Genomic DNA, 19,551 nt, shown 5'->3' with positions numbered 1-19,551 from the left:
ATAGAGTTATGCATTTTTGGAGTTTGGAAAAATCACTTGTTCAATGGTATAGGTCAAAAATGACCTATAATGTAACCTCATATCACATGCTCATAAAAGTTGAATTAGCTCTCACTCAAAACATAAAAGTTTATGTATATATCTTGAATTTGATTGTGCAACTTGTAAATATTTCATCTCATAAAAATTGAGTAAGTTATGGCCTTGGGAAGTTGGCTTTCAAATTAGGGTTTAGACAAAATGACCTATAATGTTTCAACATAGAAAATGATTTTCCAAACAAAACCAGCTATAGGTATTAACATGAAAGTTGCTTGGAATGTCATTTAGAGTAACATTTCTCTTGGAATCATTTTCATATGGTGAAAATTGTAGGAGATAGGGTCTAGGGAGACCCAGTTTTGATCAGATGAATTCATCTGGCCAACCACCATCAACCAACTTGCTAACTTCAATTCTTCTGACTTTCTTGGCTAATGGTAGATCATATATGTACAAGATGATAAATTTTGAAGTTTCCCTTGAGAAATTTGATCAATTGGTAAGATAGCTTATTGGAGAAGTTACTCAAGATACCCAGTCAAACTAGGGTTTCCAAGGCAAATCACTCCCAAACTCTTGAAGAAAACTTGATCAATATAACATGTAGTAATAAATGGAACTCATATATGATGCTCATAACCATTCTTGGATCAATTCATGGTTGTGCTCTTTGTCATGAGGGTCTTAAACCTTAGATATGAACTTGATAGATCAATGGAGATCATGCCCTACCTACAAAAGAGTTAGGCAAATGCAAATACATATTTTTGTATTTTGGTTAGTAAAATGGCGATATATAAGTATGATACAGTCACATGGTGCTTGGTGATCTTTCCCAAAACAAACCCAATGAAAGAGGGGTAAGGAGGATGCCAAGGTATGATCCCAATGTTAATGCTTATGATGAAATTGCATGAGGGATCTTAGGGTCAAAATTGTGGTCTTACACTAGCGTTCAATGGAGACCCTATTTCACGACATGGTCCATAAAGAAATTGAGTGCTACGTGGACGATTTGATTGCAAAATCCCACACAGAGGAAGAACACTTAATCAACCTGCAGAAGATGTTTGAAAGATTGAGGAAGTTTGGGCTAAGGATAAATCCCAACAAATGTACTTTTGGAGTGAGGCTTGGTAAATTACTTGGCTTTTTGATCAGTGAAAGGAGAATCGAGGTCGACCCTGCAAAGATAAAAGCGATTCAAGAGATTCCTAAGCCAAGAACTAAAAAAGAAATGTGTAGTTTCTTGGGGAGATTGAATTACATCGCTAGGTTTATATCCAACCTTACAGCTACTTGTGAACCACTGTTCAAATTATTGAGAAAAGATCAGGCAGTGGTATGGAACGATAAATGTCAAAATGCATTCGAGAAGATAAAATAGTACTTGCAAGAACCTCTTGTTCTTATGCCTCCAGTGGAGGGTAGACCCTTAATCTTGTACCACATTGTCCTCGACGAATCAAAGGGGTGTGTATTAGGTCAACATGACGAGTTTGGCCGAAAAGAGCATGCAATATACTACCTGAGCAAAAAAGTTTACCAATTGTGAAACAAATTATTCATTGCTTGAGAAAACTTGATGTGCTCTAGCGTGGGCTGCTCTCCGGCTAAGACAGTACATGTTGACTCATACTACTCTTTTGATTTCGAAGATCTACCCAATCAAATATATCTTTGATAAGCCTACTCTTACAGGGAGGGTTTCCTGTTAGCAAATGATTTTAACAGAATATGATATCCAGTATACAACTCAGAAGGCCATCAAGAATATTATAATTGTTGATTACCTAGCTCATCAGCCTATGGAGGATTACCAGCCGATGGAGTTCGATTTTCCCGATGAAGATGTGTTGTTTCTCGACGAATATTACACCCGACCAGACCCAGATGAAGGCCCAGAACCAGGATCGCGATGCACGCTCGTGTTCGAAGGTGCTTCAAATGCTTTAGGGAATGGTGTGGGAGTTGTCATTACTGCTCCCACAGGTTGTCATATTCCTTTCACCGCCATAATCTGTTTTAATTGCACCAATAATATGGACGAATATGAAGCCTGCATCTATGGGATTGAAGCTACTATTGATTTGAGAATTAAGCATCTTGAGGTATATGGGGACTCTGCCTTGATCATTATCCTGATTAATGGAGATTGGGATACTCGTCATCCAAATTTAATTCCATACCGAGAACATGTGATGAAGTTGATCCCATATTTTGAAGAGATCATATTCAACCATATCCCAAGGGAAGAGAATCATTTAGCATACGCGCTAGCCACTCTAACGTCAATGTTCAAGGTCAAATGGGAGAATGAGGCCCCTTCCATCAGCATTATGAGATTGGATGAGCCAACTTTTTGTTACAATAATGACGAAGTTCAGGATGATAAGCCTTGGTTCTATGATATCATGAGATACATGGAGAAACAAGAATACCCAAAAGACGCAACTATCCCTGAAAGAAAACATTGAGAAAACTGTCTGCTCGGTTTTTCTTAAGTGGTGATGTGTTGTATAAAAGGAATCATGACTCCTTTCTACTCAGATGCGTGGGTAGACACGAAGCAGGCATAATTATTGAATAAATTCATAAGGGTTCATTTGGAACACACTCCAGTGGTCATGCCATGGCATAGAGGATTTTGAGAGCAGGTTATTATTGGATAACTATGGAGACTGACTGCCATCTTCACGCCATATCATATCATAAATGCCAAATCTATGCTCATAAAGTGCATGTTCCTCCCATGCCTTTAAATGTCCTGACATCTCCATGGCCTTTCGCAATGTGGGGTATTGATATGATCGAACGCATTGAGCCTACGGCTTCAAACGTACACCGCTTCATCCTAGTAGCTATCGATTACTTCACCAAATGGGTGGAAGTTTCCTCCTACGCCAACGTAACTAAGAAGGTGGTTACTTGTTTTATTAAGCACAATATCATTTGTCGTTATGGGATCCCCGAGAGGATTATAACAGACAATGGGTCCAATCTCAACAACAAGATGATGACAAAATTATGCAAGAGTATCAAGATTCAGCATCACAATTCGTCTCCTTATTGGCCAAAGATGAATTAGGCAGTGGAGGCATCTAATAAGAACATAAAGAAGATAGTGCAAAAAATGGTAGTGACCTACAAGGACTAGTATGAGATGTTACCATTTGCTCTACACAGTTACCGGACTTCGGTACGTACCTCAATTGGGGAAACTCCGTTCTCATTAGTTTACGGCATAGAGGCGGTTTTACCTGTCGAAGTTGATTTCCCTTCCTTAAGGATGATGACAGATGTAAAACTCGACGAGGCCGAGTGGGTGCAAAACAGATTCGATCAGTTGAACCTTATTGAAGAGAAAGGAATGGCTGATATATGCCACGGGTAGTTATATCAAAAGCGGATGAAGAAAGCGTTTGATCGAAGAGTTCCTCCTTAGAGTTACCAAGCTGGTGACCTTGTGTTGAAAAGAATTATTCTTCCTCAGTCTAATCTCAGGGGCAAGTGGACTCCGAATTATGAAGGGTCATATGTGGTAAGGAAGAGTTTCTCTGGCGGAGCCATAATGCTCACTACTATGGATGGTGAGGATTTTCCATTCCCTTTAAACGCAGATGTAGTCAAAGAATACTTCGCATAAAAAGGACCCGCTAAGCCGACAACTTAGGCAAAAATGGGCATTCTGGCGAACAAAAAATGATGAATAAGAATGTTCGGGCAAAAATAAGGGATAAAAACAAAAAATAAATATTGAGTGCACCCGCTAAGTTGAAAACCCAAATGGGCGGCTTAGGCAATAAAGGGTATCCCGGTGGATCGAAAACCTGAAAGGGTGATCCAGGAAAAACTTTGGGATTTAAAGCGAACAACTACGTCTGATTTTGGATAAGTTGATTTGTTCATACTATCACAAGTTGAAAACCTAAAGGGGCAGGAATCAGTTCGAATCATTTTTCTTCATAAAGCAAAGGGATGAGAGCATTGAGGTCATAAGGAATTATAGCAGAATCGGAATCTGATGGGAATTCGTTTTTCACATTGCCATTCTTGTACTAAATCTTTTATTGTTGTTTTTGCAATTACCTCTTCTTAGGAATTGCCTCCTAATGTAAAGGCCTATTTACAGGAGTATTTTTAATTAATAAAAGTTTCTTTTCATTCAAAAATGTGTTCTTTATTTCTCTTTTACCTGTTTTTGTTTACAAAAACATCCGAATTTTCGATAATCATTGCATTTGGAAATTTTGGGCTTTACATAATATGATAAAAAGACATTTGAATATGGTTTTGATTTTATGCGTGGTCGGGTTGGTAGACAAAGTGGTTACGCAATACGTGGGACATTTTAGCTGTGATTTTGGATGTTCAAAAGCGAGAATCGGCAAGGACAACTCACAGCTTTTCCTTTTTTCCACCAGTAGTTGTGATAATTGAAGATTGTATAGTCCCTAGAGCAATATTTCATCTTTGGTTGGAAATTCCCTATTTCCCTATTAGATTCCTATTGGTGATACTTTTAGATCAAGATTTCTCATAGAAAGGATATTTTTCTTCCCAGTAACCGTCCACCTCATTTCCGGAAAGAGCCCGTTGAGCTTGCAATTTATTTTTGTAAAGCCCCTCCCCGTAGAGTCCCAGTATTTTAGATTTGTCTTCAGCAGATTTATTTTCGTGGTTTTATCTATTCTCATACGAAATCATGCATCATTACATCATGTCCATAAAATTTTCGTAGCATTCCCATTTTACATGGAGCATTACGCCATAGAAGAATTCAAACATGCATCATAACATAAGCCAATGATGTTTCCTTTATTTCCCCGGCAAAGTTATCCATCCTTTGGTATATCTCCAGTCTCTTTTCATCCTTACAAATTCCTCTTGACTCTACCAACCAAAATCATGTCCTATCATGGTAATCATTTTCAAATCCATTCCTATCCTGGTAATCATTTTCAAATCCAGTCCTATCCTGGTAATCATTTTCAAATACAATCCTATCCTCGTAATCATTTTCAAATCCAGTCCTATCCTGGTAATCATTTTAAATCCAGTTCTACCCCGGTAATTTTCATTAAATCCAGTTATATCCTGGTAATCTTTGTTGGTGATCCAGTTCCTTCCTGGCCCAACATCATTTGTTCACAGACATACCTGTTTATCCTGGTAGTCTTCATGATTGCTAAATCCAGTTCTATCCTGGTAATCTTCATTAAATTTAGTTCTATCTTGGTAATCTTTGTTGGTGATCCAGTTCCTTCCTGGCCCAACATCGTTTGTTCACAGACATACCCGTTTAGCCTGGTAGCCTTCGTAATTGCTAAATCCAGTTTTTTCCTGGTAATATTCATTAAATCCAGTTCTACCCTGGTAATTTTCATTAAATCCCATTCTATCCTGGTAATCTTTGTTGGTGATCAAATTCTTTTCTGGCGCAACGTCTTTTGTTCACGAGCGTGCCCGACTAGAGTGGCAGTCCTTGTGATTAAACATTTTGCTCACTTACACAATGAGGTTCAGACTTGCTTACTGACCTTTTTGACTCCTTTCCAGAGTGCAAACTTTGGTTCTTTTGGTATTCAATCCTCTCCCACCTTGAACGTTTGAAAATGCCATTTCTTTTCAAACTCTTCGGTGCAAGAAGATTGAATAGGGGCAACTGTTGTGCCCTAAAATTTACCCTCTTCTTTTTTACTATAGTTGGCTTATGTTTACCATTGCATCCATTCATGCATATCATTGGTTCTATAGTTTTGAGATCAAGACATCCCTTTTAGGGCTTTCCTTCAAGCTTTAGAAGGAAAAGCAGTGACAATCAATGCAAAGAAGGGGAGGTACCCTCAACCTCTTGATCATTCAGGCCATAAGGGTTTCCTCATTCCATAAGACACCTCAAATGGTCCATTTCCATCAGTTGAATGAGAATTGCAAGAAAATGGAATTGGGTCACACTCTTTTATCCCTTGATCCCTAAGCTAGAAGTTTTGATTATATCAGTACGTGGCATACTCATGGACCAATTTTGGATCACCTTCATCCTATTATCATACAATACAACATTGTTCCAAAGTTTTTTCACATTCCCTAGAAGAATCAAGGTTTTGAAGATGTGCACTCTTATCTTGTCATTTTTGACTGAAATTAGGGTTTGTGATAAAATCAGTTTATTTCTGACTTTTTTAGCAAAACATGATTCCATGATATTCCATGTATTCCTAAGTGTCTATGAGTAAAGGGTTGGTCATTAATTCCATTTGTAAGAGGTTCAATTGGTCAGATGATTGTTGGTTTGATTCAATTAGGGGAAAGTCAACCAGGCAAATTAAAAAGTCAAATTTTGATCCTTTTGGACAACATTGTGTTCCTCAAGTCAAAATTGGTCTATGTGTGAAATTTGAGCAAAAATGTCAAGAGATTCATCAAAAATCAAGAATTATGGAAAGTTGCTTAATGTGGAAACTAGGGTTTTGAAACTTACTATTTTTGGTAAGTTTAGCCTTAGTGAATAACTACTTTCATGGCCTTTGTTCTACATGATCAAGACTCCAAACCAATTTGGTCTTAACATGAATTTTGTTCTTCTCCATCCAAGCTTCAAGAAGGTACCAATATTGAACCATTTGGATCATCATAGCCCAAGATATGGTCATGGAAAGTTGGGTGTTCCAATTTCATACATTTGTTCCAAGACTTAGAAATTTTCTAAGTACCCAAGTCACGATCACCAAGCTTTGTTCATGGCAATTTTTCTAGACCTTAAGGGCTTCATCTCAATTGATTTCCAACATGAAAGTTAAAGTATTAGGTCCCTCCTTTCCATTACTTCCAAGGGAAAATCATTTGGAACACCATAGCTCAAGATATTGCTCTCAGAAGTCGTGGCTTTGGATTGCTTGAAGGGCTTGTGTACTTAGTCAAAAATTTCCACGTTTTCATTTTTTCAAACCATATACTTCATGATCATTTTCCACCAGGTTCTAGACCCTATTAGGATTCGACCTCAACATAAAACTTATTCCTCTCATTCCCCTCTTTCCAAAAAGCTCTAATTCAATCCTTTTAGCTAAGAGAGCATGGAGTTATGTTGGCTCAATATCACCAGGTTGCAAGCTTTCCTAAATCATCTCTTTGGTCGAATCCATGAAAATTGACCACATTCCTTTGCAGCAAGGCCATTTTCCACTCAAGTGAACTTCAATCTTTACTCCTTTTAGCCAAGCAACATGATATCCCATGCATGCATGTCATGTATCAGGTTTTCCAAATGAAGGAGATGTGCTTTTGACCAAGCTTGCTTCATACACATTTCTTCCCGAGCTATAAGACATGTCTCTTTCCTACTGCATCTGAACATCCAAGAGACAACATAACAATTTTATTCTTCCCAAGTCCAACATAGTTTTGATGCCAAGGTCTCTTCCATATTATTTATACCAGTTTGCCCTCCAACGGGTGTGTGCAAAAGGGCAAAGTAACACTTCATCTGTAGACATATACAAGGGAACCTTAACCTAGTTAAATAAGAGAGATCATTTTTGGAGAAAAAATGGAAACTTGGAAGCTGCAACATCCTACGAGAGTCTTGGTTCATTTCACTTCTGGATTCACCCTTGCTACTCATCCGACCATCCTTGCTTGAAGAGAAGGACCAAGCCTCATTGTTTCGTTTCTACGGCTCATTTGGAACCAATAAGCAATGGACTTTTCTCCAATAGGTACGTTATCCACTCCTTACATTACACCTATTTTGAAACATATGCATGTCATAGATGGTTAAGAGTGTTGATTAGAACCATTTAAGTGGCTTACTTTCATCTGTGTATTCAAACATGTGATGTATTGAGCTTGTTTAAATTTGTTTATAATGAGTTTTCTCTAACTTCCATGCCACTTTTCTCTTAAACTATACCTTATTTTTGAAATTGGTTTGAAGTTCCATTGAAGTGCTCCATGATTTCTACGTTTTGTCTTTTGATTTCATGTGTTTTCATGCACTGTAGAATAATATATTAGGGTTGGAAGTGTTTCTTATGGAATCGGGTTTTGGGTTCATGTTGCATGGCTTAAGGTGGGGGACGAATTGCTGGTTGTTTCTGATTGGTTGGGGATGGGTTTTGTCTTTTAGTGACTTAAGGTTGGTGTGGCCTATTGATGGCCAGGTTCACATGTTTTTGTACATTTTAATTCCTCTTTCATTTGTCACGCTGCAAAAATGGAGCTTTGGGTTGGCTTGGTCTTTAGGCCCAATTGCTTCGCTATTCACACCCCCCATTTGTGAGCCCATGAGTGTTTTATACATTAATCAGTATATTCCCAAATTTACTAATACACCCCTCTCATTCATTTCTCATTTATTTTTATTTTTATTGAACCTTTTGTATTTAATTCTATTAAAAATATCTCTTGTAGGCCAAAAATATTAATTAAATTCATGAAGGAAATTTCAAGTGTTATTTAATTTTTCATATTATTTATTTTCTTTTTTTAATTTATTTTAATATTTTTACATCATTTTTTATTATATGTATATTTCTATGCTAACTTACTTTGTTAGGGTTTGATTTTAATTTTTCCTTTTTGAGTTTTGACCCAATTTTTGCACACTTGTAGACATATGTATATAGGTCTTTTAAGTTTTCATTCTTGCTTTGGTTATTAATTTTAAGTCAATTTTGAATCTATTTCTGAAGGCATCTTTGTAGTGACTACTTGTTTGTGCTAGTCTAGATGATTTAATTACTTGAACATATTTTACACATGGTTTTTGAGAATATCTCAAGGTTATATTGTGATTTTGACCTCATCGTTCTATGGTTAACTTTTTATAATTTATTTTTGCTTCTAATAATTTTTCTTGAAATTATGAAGGACATGCTTGTTTCCTTGTGTCACATTTGTGCATTTGGTTTGTTTGTTTTGAATTGCATTTGTGTAACCATTGGGGATCTCCCCTTTCCCCACTTGACTTCATCATCATCATCTAGGAGACTTGAATCCACCCATAAGAACTATTTTGAGAATCTCCACTTGGTTTTTCTTTGCTTACTTATCTTGTTTACGTCTCACTTGCTCTAGGAGGCCCTATGTGGATTTTGTCTTGTGCATTCCGCTTTGAATATTATGAATCCACTGGATTTTATTCCTCTTTCCTATACTTAGGTTTTACTTAGTTTTTGCAAATTTATATCTTGTTCTTATGATTCTTTGAAGTGGTGCTCCATTACCATTCATCATGATGATAGGTTAAGAGCTACATTCTTTTCTTTCCTGACCTAAATTTTAGGTTGGTGGATGCTGAAACTCTTAGAAGTTTAGGATCCATCCTTGTGTAGTCTAATGTTACACTTATGCCATTTCTTTTTTATCCCAATTGCCACATTACTTTGTTTTGATAAAGGATTCCTTTTCTAGGATGATATATCTACTTGTTCTTCAAGTTACTTGACTTTGATTAGTGTGTAAATTTGAATGACCTTTTTTCATTACTCTTAGACCCCACCTTGATTTGATAACTTATCTTCTACTTCATCTCTTCCATGACTTGCTATGTATTGTTATTATTTCATCTACCCTTTCATAACTTGACATGATTTGTTCATCTTTTATCTGTTTTTTCCATGACTCAATATGGACTACTTTTGGTATGAATTGTACTACTTTATGACTTGATATGAATTGTCTGGTTTCTACCTTTTAGTCCCATGACTTGATATAGATTGCTATTTGTTTTTACCTTCTCCCATGACTTGATATGGATTTCTATTGTTTGTATTTTCTTTCCATGACTTGATATGGATTGTTATTGCCTCATTTATTCTTCCATGACTTGATATGGGTTACAATTGTTTACATTCTATTTGTTCTCCCATGACATGATATGGATTGCTACTATTTTTCTTCGTATCATGACTAGATATGATTTTGTGGTGTTTATTGTCCCATGACCTAATATGGATTATCCCTCCTTTATCTCTTTTCCTTGTGTAGATAACATGTTCCCCATAGGATTTCTTTGGTTCATTCTTGGTTAAGATTGATTTGAAGTAGACCTTATATTTCATAACCAAGCATGACAACATTAGGCAGTCCCCTTGATCCTTAACCCTAGGTCAATCTTTGCATGATAATCCATATAAATGTTTCCCTTTTATCCTAACTTTAGGACCATGTTTGCATGCCAACATTAGGTTTCTCTTTAGAATGCCCTTTGATTTTCTATCTCTCTTTTGCATTCATTCTAAAACAAAAACCATTTCTTAATCAAAATCCAAAAACTTTCTAAATACAACTTGAACTTTTTCAACAATAAGAGAAAAGTACTCAGATACCTCCTGCCTTGGGTGGATCATTTGATGTATTCTCTCGACAAAATACTCAATCACTCAAATTTATTTTGTCACTTGGATTTTCTTATGAAAATTTTCAGTAAGGGTGTTTACCCATAAAAAGCACCAACAAATCAAAAAAATTGAGAAGAACTACGGTGCTCTGATTCTTTTGATACGTAGGCATTGGGTTGCGAGACCTAAGCGAGTGTAATAATAAAAACTTTCTTTTGTTAACAATTAAATGTTTCCATGCATTCCCTTTCTAGTAGTAAGTCTTAGAATAAACACATCCTTTTGATTATAACAACAAGAGTGGATCTTGTAGAATACTACAGACCTGAAGGGTGCTAATACCTTCCCCTTGTATAATTGAATCCATTACCCGTCTTTTGGTTACGAGATCATCAGATTCATCCTTCTTTAGGTTTATTCAGTGTTTCCTTTTCCTCTCCCGTGATAAATAACATTGGTAGCGATTCTGTTTTGTGTGCGCGTTTTTTGAGATGCGACAACACTACCTACAAAAGAAACAAAGATACATTAAACATATTTTTGGATTTTGGTTAGTAAACAAATAAAAAATAAAGTATGATACAATCAAATATTCTTGGTGATCTCTCCCAATGAAAACCCAATGAATTATGGGTGGGGAGGATACCAAAGTGTGATCCCAATGTCAATGTCAAGTTAATGAGATGGCATGAGGGATCTTAGGGGTAAAAATTAGGGTCTTACAGTCATGACTTTAATCCCCAACAACATTTTTGGATTTTTAAAACTGCGCTACTTTTTACCTCGGTTGGAAATAATACACAGGGGGTAAAGTCTAATTTACAAAATTTTAGTTTTACCAAGTTTTTTCGTTTTAATCTTCAAAGCATCAAATTTGTTGACAAATTCTAAATCTTCCTCATCAACAGAGCAAAACAAAATCAATAGAATCCTTAAACATTAAATTTCAACAAAAACAAAAATAAAATCAACAACAACAACCACAAAAACAAAATAAATAGAAACCTTAAACATTTAATCTGAACAAAACAATAACAACAATAACAAAAAAAATAGAAACCTTAAAAATTAAATCTCAACAATAACAATAACAACTAAAACAATAACAACAACAACAAACAAAACAATAACAAAAAAATATAAAAAAATCAATAGACTTATTAAATATTAAATCTCAACAACAACAACAACAACAACAACAACAAAAAACAATATTAAACATTTTACCTAATTCAACAACGACTAACATTAATAAGTTACTTTCATGCTTTCCTAACTAACATTTAACATTTTTAACAAAGAATTACTAGTGAAGAGATTAAATTAAGAAACCAACCTTGAAACATTTTTCTGCTCTTGCAATCCATCCTAGAGAATGATGTTGTACTTCATGCAATTTATTTCATTATAATTGTTTTCATTATGTTAAGTATATATTTTTGCAATTTGCATCCAAGATGGATAGTTATGGCATTCACATTGTGATTGGCTAATGAGAATTTCACACGGATCACTAATGTTTCATGTGAATTGATGAGTTGACAATGTTTTGACCACTGTTACTTTATAAATGGATGGCTAAGATTCATTACTTAACTTTTTCATCAAATTGGCCATAAATAAATAAAATATAAAATAAAAATCTATAATTTATCCCACATTTTCCATCTCAACTAAAGAAATAAGTCAAAAAAGTTAAAAGATGATAAAATGTAGTTTTTAGGATTCGAATGTGTGTCATATAAATACTTTACACCTTGTTTCCAACTCAACCGAGGTAATAGGTAATAAAAAAATTAAAAGGTGATAACATGCAGTTGTTGGAATTTGAAGGTGTGTCCTCTAAATACTTTACCACTCATTTTTTAGCTCAACCGAGGTAATAGGTCATAAAAAAAATTAAAAAATTAAAAGGGGATAATATGTAGTTGCTGAAATTCGAAGGCGTGTCCACTAAAGACTTTACCCCTCGGTTGTCAACTCAGTCGAGGGAATAAGTAGTATTTTTTATTTTAAAAAAGTTAAAATGTGGCACATTTATGGTTTACACCTCGATTTTTTGTTGAGTGAGGTGAAAGTTTTATCATAAAATGTATTATGTATAGTAGTGACCCCACCTCTATCGAGTCTCACTCCATTCGCTCGGTCAGGAAGGAGTCTCATCGATGCTGAGATGACTCTGGCTAAGGTATGCTGAGGAAGTATGATAGGTACACCCCCTTGACAAAATCATGAGAGAAAATTTAGATAGACTGTGCAAATATTGAGTTTCTAAAAAAGGGAAATCAACCTCCTTAACCCATCAGAGAGACATCTCAGACATATAAATCAAAATATTATCGTTTCCACCAGAGCCACATCCACAACACTAATGATTGCATCCAACTGAAGGATATCATAGAAAGGATAATGAAAAGAGGTTGACTAACAAGGTATGTCAAGGGGGCAAGTGGGATAGAGAGGAATCGCTTAAAGGTAAATCTCCCTCGAAGACCACGGAGGCCGAAACAAGTGGAGAAAGTAGGGAGGCGAGTAAGGGAAATTTTCCCTACATAGCTTCCATAATACCAAGTCTCTGATCTCCAGGCATCCAACGGAACCACTACTCGTCCCTTTGGATAGGTGGAGCTGATGGTTTCTATATGTGATGGAAAAGACTTCTAGGCGATAAATTCTCAGTTACTTATTGTTCCTTGCAAGAGTAGTTACTATTATATCTTGGGACAATCTTTTTCAGCCACACTGGACAATATTGTGTCGTCAGTTCACCTTAAGCTTAAATATCACAACCTGCAGGGAAAACCGGCCACCATCAGTGCTGACCTAGAGGGAGCGAAAAGAATATATCAGGTTATCCATAAAGATTAATGAGAATGTATAGCCATGGAGATCAATGTTGTTTCTTTCATTGGGAAACTCAACATGATGTATATTCTATAAAAAGATATTGAACCATCCAAAGAGAACAAAGGAATAAATGGAATTTGGCCCTCCTGGTTATGTTTCCTATTCTTTAATCATATCAAAGGTTATGCATGCATCATTTACCTCCATGTACACACACACACACACACACACACACACACACACACACACACACACACACACACACACACACACACACACACACACACACACACACACACACACACACACACACATATATATATATATATATATATATATATAATATATATATATATATATATATATATATATATATATATATATATATATATATATATATATATATATATATATATATATATATATATGGAAAGAGTAAATAAAATTGATGTTTTCTAAAATATTATCTTCTTTATGACTATGCAAAGCGACATAAAATTTGGGGTATGACCAAAGATATCAATGCTCAGTGTGTTTATAATGTCAAGGGTGTTGACGGAGACGCTTTGCACGTCTGACTAAAGAAATCAATTCCCCATCTAAAGTACGGGATGTTGTTGGAGATGCTTTTCACGTACGACTAAATCAAGCAATTCCACACATAAATTAAAGGGTTTTGTCGGAGACACTTTGTAAGTCCGACTAAAGCAATCAATTCCCCATATAAAGTCAAGGGTGTTATTGGATACATTTTGCATGTCTGACTAAAGCAGTCAATTACCCACCTAAATTCTGGGGTGTTGTTAGAAAGGCTCCGCATGTCCGATTAAAGCAAAAAATTCCCTGCATAAAGTCACGGGTGTTGTCAGAGATACATTACACGTCTGACTAAATCAATCAATTCCCCACCTAAAGTCATGGGTATTGTCAGATATGCTTTGTACGTCTGACTAAAGTAATCAATTCCCCATCTAATGTCAGGGGTGCTTCCAGATACATTTTACACGTCCTACCATAATGATCATTTCTGCATAGGAAATCACGACCCACCCCCATCTAGCAGATAACCACTCCAGATGTTGTAGTTGGTTGGCCACATGTTACCTTTGACCGGGTTTTCATTTAGTAGAGGGAAGGGAAGCCGATCTTTGACTAGGAACGACCATAGTGATGTCCAATTAACTTCAAGGGAAAACCATGTAAATTCGCAAAGCTCTAGAGCTATGCACTCAAGATTCCACAAAAACACTTCAAACAGGTAAAAAAAATAGCATTTCATTCCATAAATAAGTACGTTTACATGCTCCTTCATTGCAGGGTACAATACAAATAGTACACAAAAAATGGGGGGAAATAAAAGGTCCTTGATGGGTCTACTTCCGCATAAAAACGATTCCCCCATCTTTGACAGCTTTATCTGGCCGAATTTGCTCTCCGAAAAATGTCAAAGGGTGGTGGATGTGTTTCACTTGCTGCAAAGAATGATTCATTATTAGGTGTTTCATAACTTTTACCTCAAAGACAGTAAAATGAAGACGAATGCATGTGATAGAGAAAACACATTCATATAAAGTAATGGTACAATCTCCATACTTGACACATATTCTTTCATCTTCATAAGGACTCAAGATTCCCCAGTAGGAGGACATACCAACTTCTGCAAAAGCGTCATCAAGATCACCGACCTTAGAAAAAGCAGAAATAACAGAAGACTAGACACGATCCACCCAAGAAGATGGAGTATCCTTCTGAGACTTGTGAATACTTTTTTGTGATTTCGTGCCCAATCGCACTAATTTTACAATTGCAGGAAAATACAAAGTTAAAGAAGAAGGTAACTTCTTAACTTAAAAAGAACATGACACTGACCCTTCTAAAGGAGACTATAAACTAGCATGAAAACATACTTCACCAAACACGTCTAGTCATTCAAAAGCAACACTCAAGTGTTTTACTCCCGAGGAGCCGTAATGATAAAATCTCCCGAAAGACGATTAAAATATGGTGCATTAAAAGCATGATTCCCTAGAGAAACTAAAACACTTCTCTTTCTCATGACCTAAGTTGATTCGTGTAACACCCCATTTTTAGTAAAAAAAAAAATTTAATTTAATTATAATTTTAAGTGTTTATTTGATTATTATATGTAGATAATTAAATAAATATGGATGAGAGGAAGGGTGTGTAGCCTTATGATATGGTGTAGAGAGTAATTACAGAAAGAGGAAATAAATTAGAATTATTTTATTATTTAAAATAATGATTTGACTGTTATTATGTAAATAAAATAATATAAAATAGATGTAAAGATATTAAAGGTATAGTGGGGATTAGAGAGAAGAGTGAGGGTATATTAAGAATAGCCAAAAAAAATACTAGATTTTTAGTGTAAAAAAGAATTAGAATGGGAAGTTTGACATTACTAAGAAAAAATGGTGAAAAGAGACCTGAGGAGAGACAAGGTTAGGGCAAAGAATAGCACACATTGTAGAAATTTGGAAGAAATTGCAAGAGAAATCTAAGGTAAGGGGGAAGAATAAATTTCAATAAAAATGGTTTATGCATCAAGGGTAACGTAAAAGAGTCTTTAATCTCCAATAGGAATGATCGTTTTGATGGATTCTAAGTTTTTATAAGGAATTGATGTTTTGTTGATTTTAGTAATGTTAATTTCGTGCGATTTCATGCATATAATTTTGAACCGATATTCGTACGACGGTCAATGATAATTTCAATCGAATATAAATATATCGTTACATATATATATATATATATATATATATATATATATATATATATATATATATATATATATATATATATATATATATATATATATATAAAAGAGAATCAGAATGCGGAGTTTGACATTACATAAAAAAAAGAGTGAAAAGAGATTAGAGGAGAGAGAAAGTTAGGGCAAAGAGTATTACATATTAAAGAAGTTTGGAAGAAAAATCTAAGGTAAGGAGGAAGAATAATTTTTAAAATAAAATAGGTTTATGCATCAGGGATAGGGGTAAGGTAAAGGAGTCTTTAACCACAAATTGGGATGATCATATTGATAAATTCTAAGTTTTTATAAGGAGGTGATGTTTTACTGATTTTATTAATGTTAATTCCATATGATTTGATGCATATAAATCTGAATCGATATTCGTACGGTGATCGGTGATAATTTCAATGGAATATATCATTACTTTCCATATATATATATATATATATATATATATAGATATATATATATATATATATATATATATATATATATATTATATATATATATATATATATATATAGATATAATATATATATATATATATATATCTATATATATAGATATATATATATATCATATATATATATATATTCATATATAATATATATATATGAATATATATATATATATGAATAGAATATATATATATATATATATATATATATATATATATATATATATATATATATATATATTATATATATATATTCATATATCCTATCATATATATATATATATTCATATATATATATAGATATATATATATATATATTCATATATATAGATATATATATATATATATCTATATATATATATATATATATTCATATATATATATATATATATATATATATATATTCATATTATATATATATATATATATATATATATATATATAGATATATATATTCATATATATATATATATATATATATATATATATATATATATATATATATATATATATATATATATATATATATTGTAATAATAATATAACCAATAATAATGATTTAATATTATTAATATTATATTTTTAAAAGTTCTGAGTAAGTGATAAATAATTGAATTATTTTACTAATTTAAGTTATTTTCAATTTTGTTAAAGTTGTTCATAGAATTGTTAGAGTTGTCGATTAAATTCATAAGAGTTACTTTTATATGTAAGAAATGTCGGTAGAGTATTTTTTTAGTAATTTAGAGTTATTTTAGAGTTGTAAGAATTGTAATAGAGTTGTTTAGAGTTATTTAAAAACTTAGTAGAGTTATAATTATATGGTGTTCTGTGACGGAATAAGAACTTTTACGTAGTGGAGGCCTCATTATAAAATATATTTTAAATAAATTTTTTATTTAAAACTTATATTTTATGTATGCAATTATTTTTTCTGTTTTTAAAAAATATTTTAAGATAAACATCTTAATCTTTTTGTTTTTAGTTAAAATAACGATGATTAAGAAAATTTATTTTTCCAATTATTTTTTATCTAAGATCTAAAATTAATTGACTAAAAAATCTTAAAATAAATAAACTAGATAAATTAATACCATATTACCCGATAATAAAATTTGAAGTTTAAAAATTTAGTGGAAACATGTTTTTTAAATATAACTTAAACTATTATATTTCTAAAATATATGAAACAATATCTATGTTGAAATTATAGTGGGGGCAAGCGACCCCATAACTACATATGTAGCTTCGTCCCTGATAGTGTTATATCTTTTTACGAGTTAAGAGTATAAAATAAATTAATAAAAATACTCTGTTGAAATGTTTTGAACTCATAAAATATTATTTTTGATTTTGTTTTTAGTTTTAGGGACTATTGGCTACCGTTGGATAGTGTTAGGGGTTGTTTAGCATGATTTAAATGATAATAAATTTTTTTTATTGATTTTATCAGTTTTTATGAGAGATGATTGTGTATAGACGGGTTGTTGATGTTGTGCCATATTACTATATTTTCTCTTGAATACTTGTTGATCTTATAAGTATCTTGTTGTGGTAATCCGGGAGAGAGGGTTACACGAGTTTATCAATGCATGTATGTTAGGATCAGAAGAGGGGTCTTAACACATTGAATTTTGTTAACATGTTCATACAACCATGTTGAGTTGTGTCATGAAGCAGGTTTCTAGTTCAGAGAGGGGACTAGTGGCTTATCCCAAGATCATTGAGGGGGGTCATGGGTTTAGAGAAGGGACTCAGTTCTTGAGTGAAGCATTGTTGAGTTTGTACCACATGCATACAATTGCACCGAGTTGCATGGAGCTTCATTTTGAGTATTAGTTGCATATTTAGATAAATGTGTATGATATTAACGTTGTGTAGTTAGTGTGTGATTGATATGTGAATGAGGTGTGATTGATGAGTTGGTGTGAGAATACATTTACTCTACTATGATTGCAATTGTGTAAGAGTGTGTTATGTGTTGATTATCCTACCTTGCGGTATATGCCTATTATTATTGAATGTGAATTCTCACCCCTTCTGTTTGAATGTTTCCTTTACATGAGCATCATGCCGATATTCAGGAGTAGCATTATTGAAGTAAGTAGAAAATAACTCTTGGAGTTACTTATTTAGTTTATCGCTTTGACTAGTGATAAACGCTTAAATTGATTCTTATATCGTTTATGTTTGAATTCAAGATTATTTATGTTATTGATGCGTTGTTTTTCGCAAGTATACGAACGCGTCAGAGTAATGTAAAAGATTGTCGAATCCACAGAGACCAAGTGTCAATCTATCGTTATCTATTGTTATGGTGTTTATCAAAGGCAATCAAAATATGTGTTTTTGGAGTGTGCAATGAAAAGTAAAGTGTTGAATAAAGATTAATTAATAAAGACAGGGTCGAATGTAATTCACGTAATCAATTAATCATCCAAGTACTTGCTAGTAGAGCTACTTATGGGCAGTGTTTCCTACTTTGAAAAGAACTAATTTAACAGGAACCGTCGCTTTCGCGTATTCAGAACTGAGTTGTACTCCCTAATCAAACCCTCTTATTGTCACTTATAAAAAGGCGCGCATTGCGTTAGAGTAGTAAACCTATTTTTAAGAAATATAGTATCTTGACTAAGTTGAAAAGTATTATAACCTGGATTTCTTAACCAAAAGAGGTTCTTACGAACCAGACTCTAAACTTATAAACGCGTCCGAAAATAGTTTTAAAATCTCTTTTCTTCTTAAATTAAAAACTCCTAATGAACTAAACAAAGCGCTTTCGCTGTTTTTGAAATAGTTAAAAACAATTAAGTTTAGATAGACGTTGGACGGCTTTCGATCTTACCCAACGGAGTTGAAGTGCGGGAAAACTTAAGTTGAAAGTTAAAATAGCCCTTAAGTGCTTCTACGAACAATTGTACGGATTATCAGTTCAATTACGATCCTTACATTCTAACCTTATAAATTTAGTTAGACATGGTAAAGTAAAAGTGCATTAAAATAAATAAAAGTAGTGCGAGTGCGGAAAGTAAATAAAAGTAGTGCGATGCGGAAAGTAAATAAAAGTAGTGCGAGTGCGAAAA

At 33.7% G+C, this 19,551-nt stretch overlaps 1 protein-coding gene across 1 annotated transcript; it reads left to right on the top strand.

The window, feature by feature from the left end:
• The first annotated feature begins 1,763 nt into the window (after nt 1-1,763).
• On the top strand, nt 1,764-2,519 carry LOC127079942 (uncharacterized). The gene has a single exon (XM_051020291.1). It carries the CDS (start codon nt 1,764-1,766, stop codon nt 2,517-2,519), a length of 756 nt encoding a protein of 251 aa, XP_050876248.1.
• Nucleotides 2,520-19,551: the final 17,032 nt, after the last annotated feature.

The sequence above is a fragment of the Lathyrus oleraceus genome, chromosome 5 (genome assembly GCF_024323335.1).
Source record: "Lathyrus oleraceus cultivar Zhongwan6 chromosome 5, CAAS_Psat_ZW6_1.0, whole genome shotgun sequence".
Classification (NCBI taxonomy): domain Eukaryota; kingdom Viridiplantae; phylum Streptophyta; class Magnoliopsida; order Fabales; family Fabaceae; genus Lathyrus; species Lathyrus oleraceus.
This window is presented reverse-complemented; position numbering and strand designations above follow the sequence as displayed.

What these genes read in the sequence shown, in the direction of transcription:
- LOC127079942 (XM_051020291.1), top strand. Translation starts at nt 1,764, where the DNA reads ATGATTTTAACAGAATATGATATCCAGTATACAACTCAGAAGGCCATC.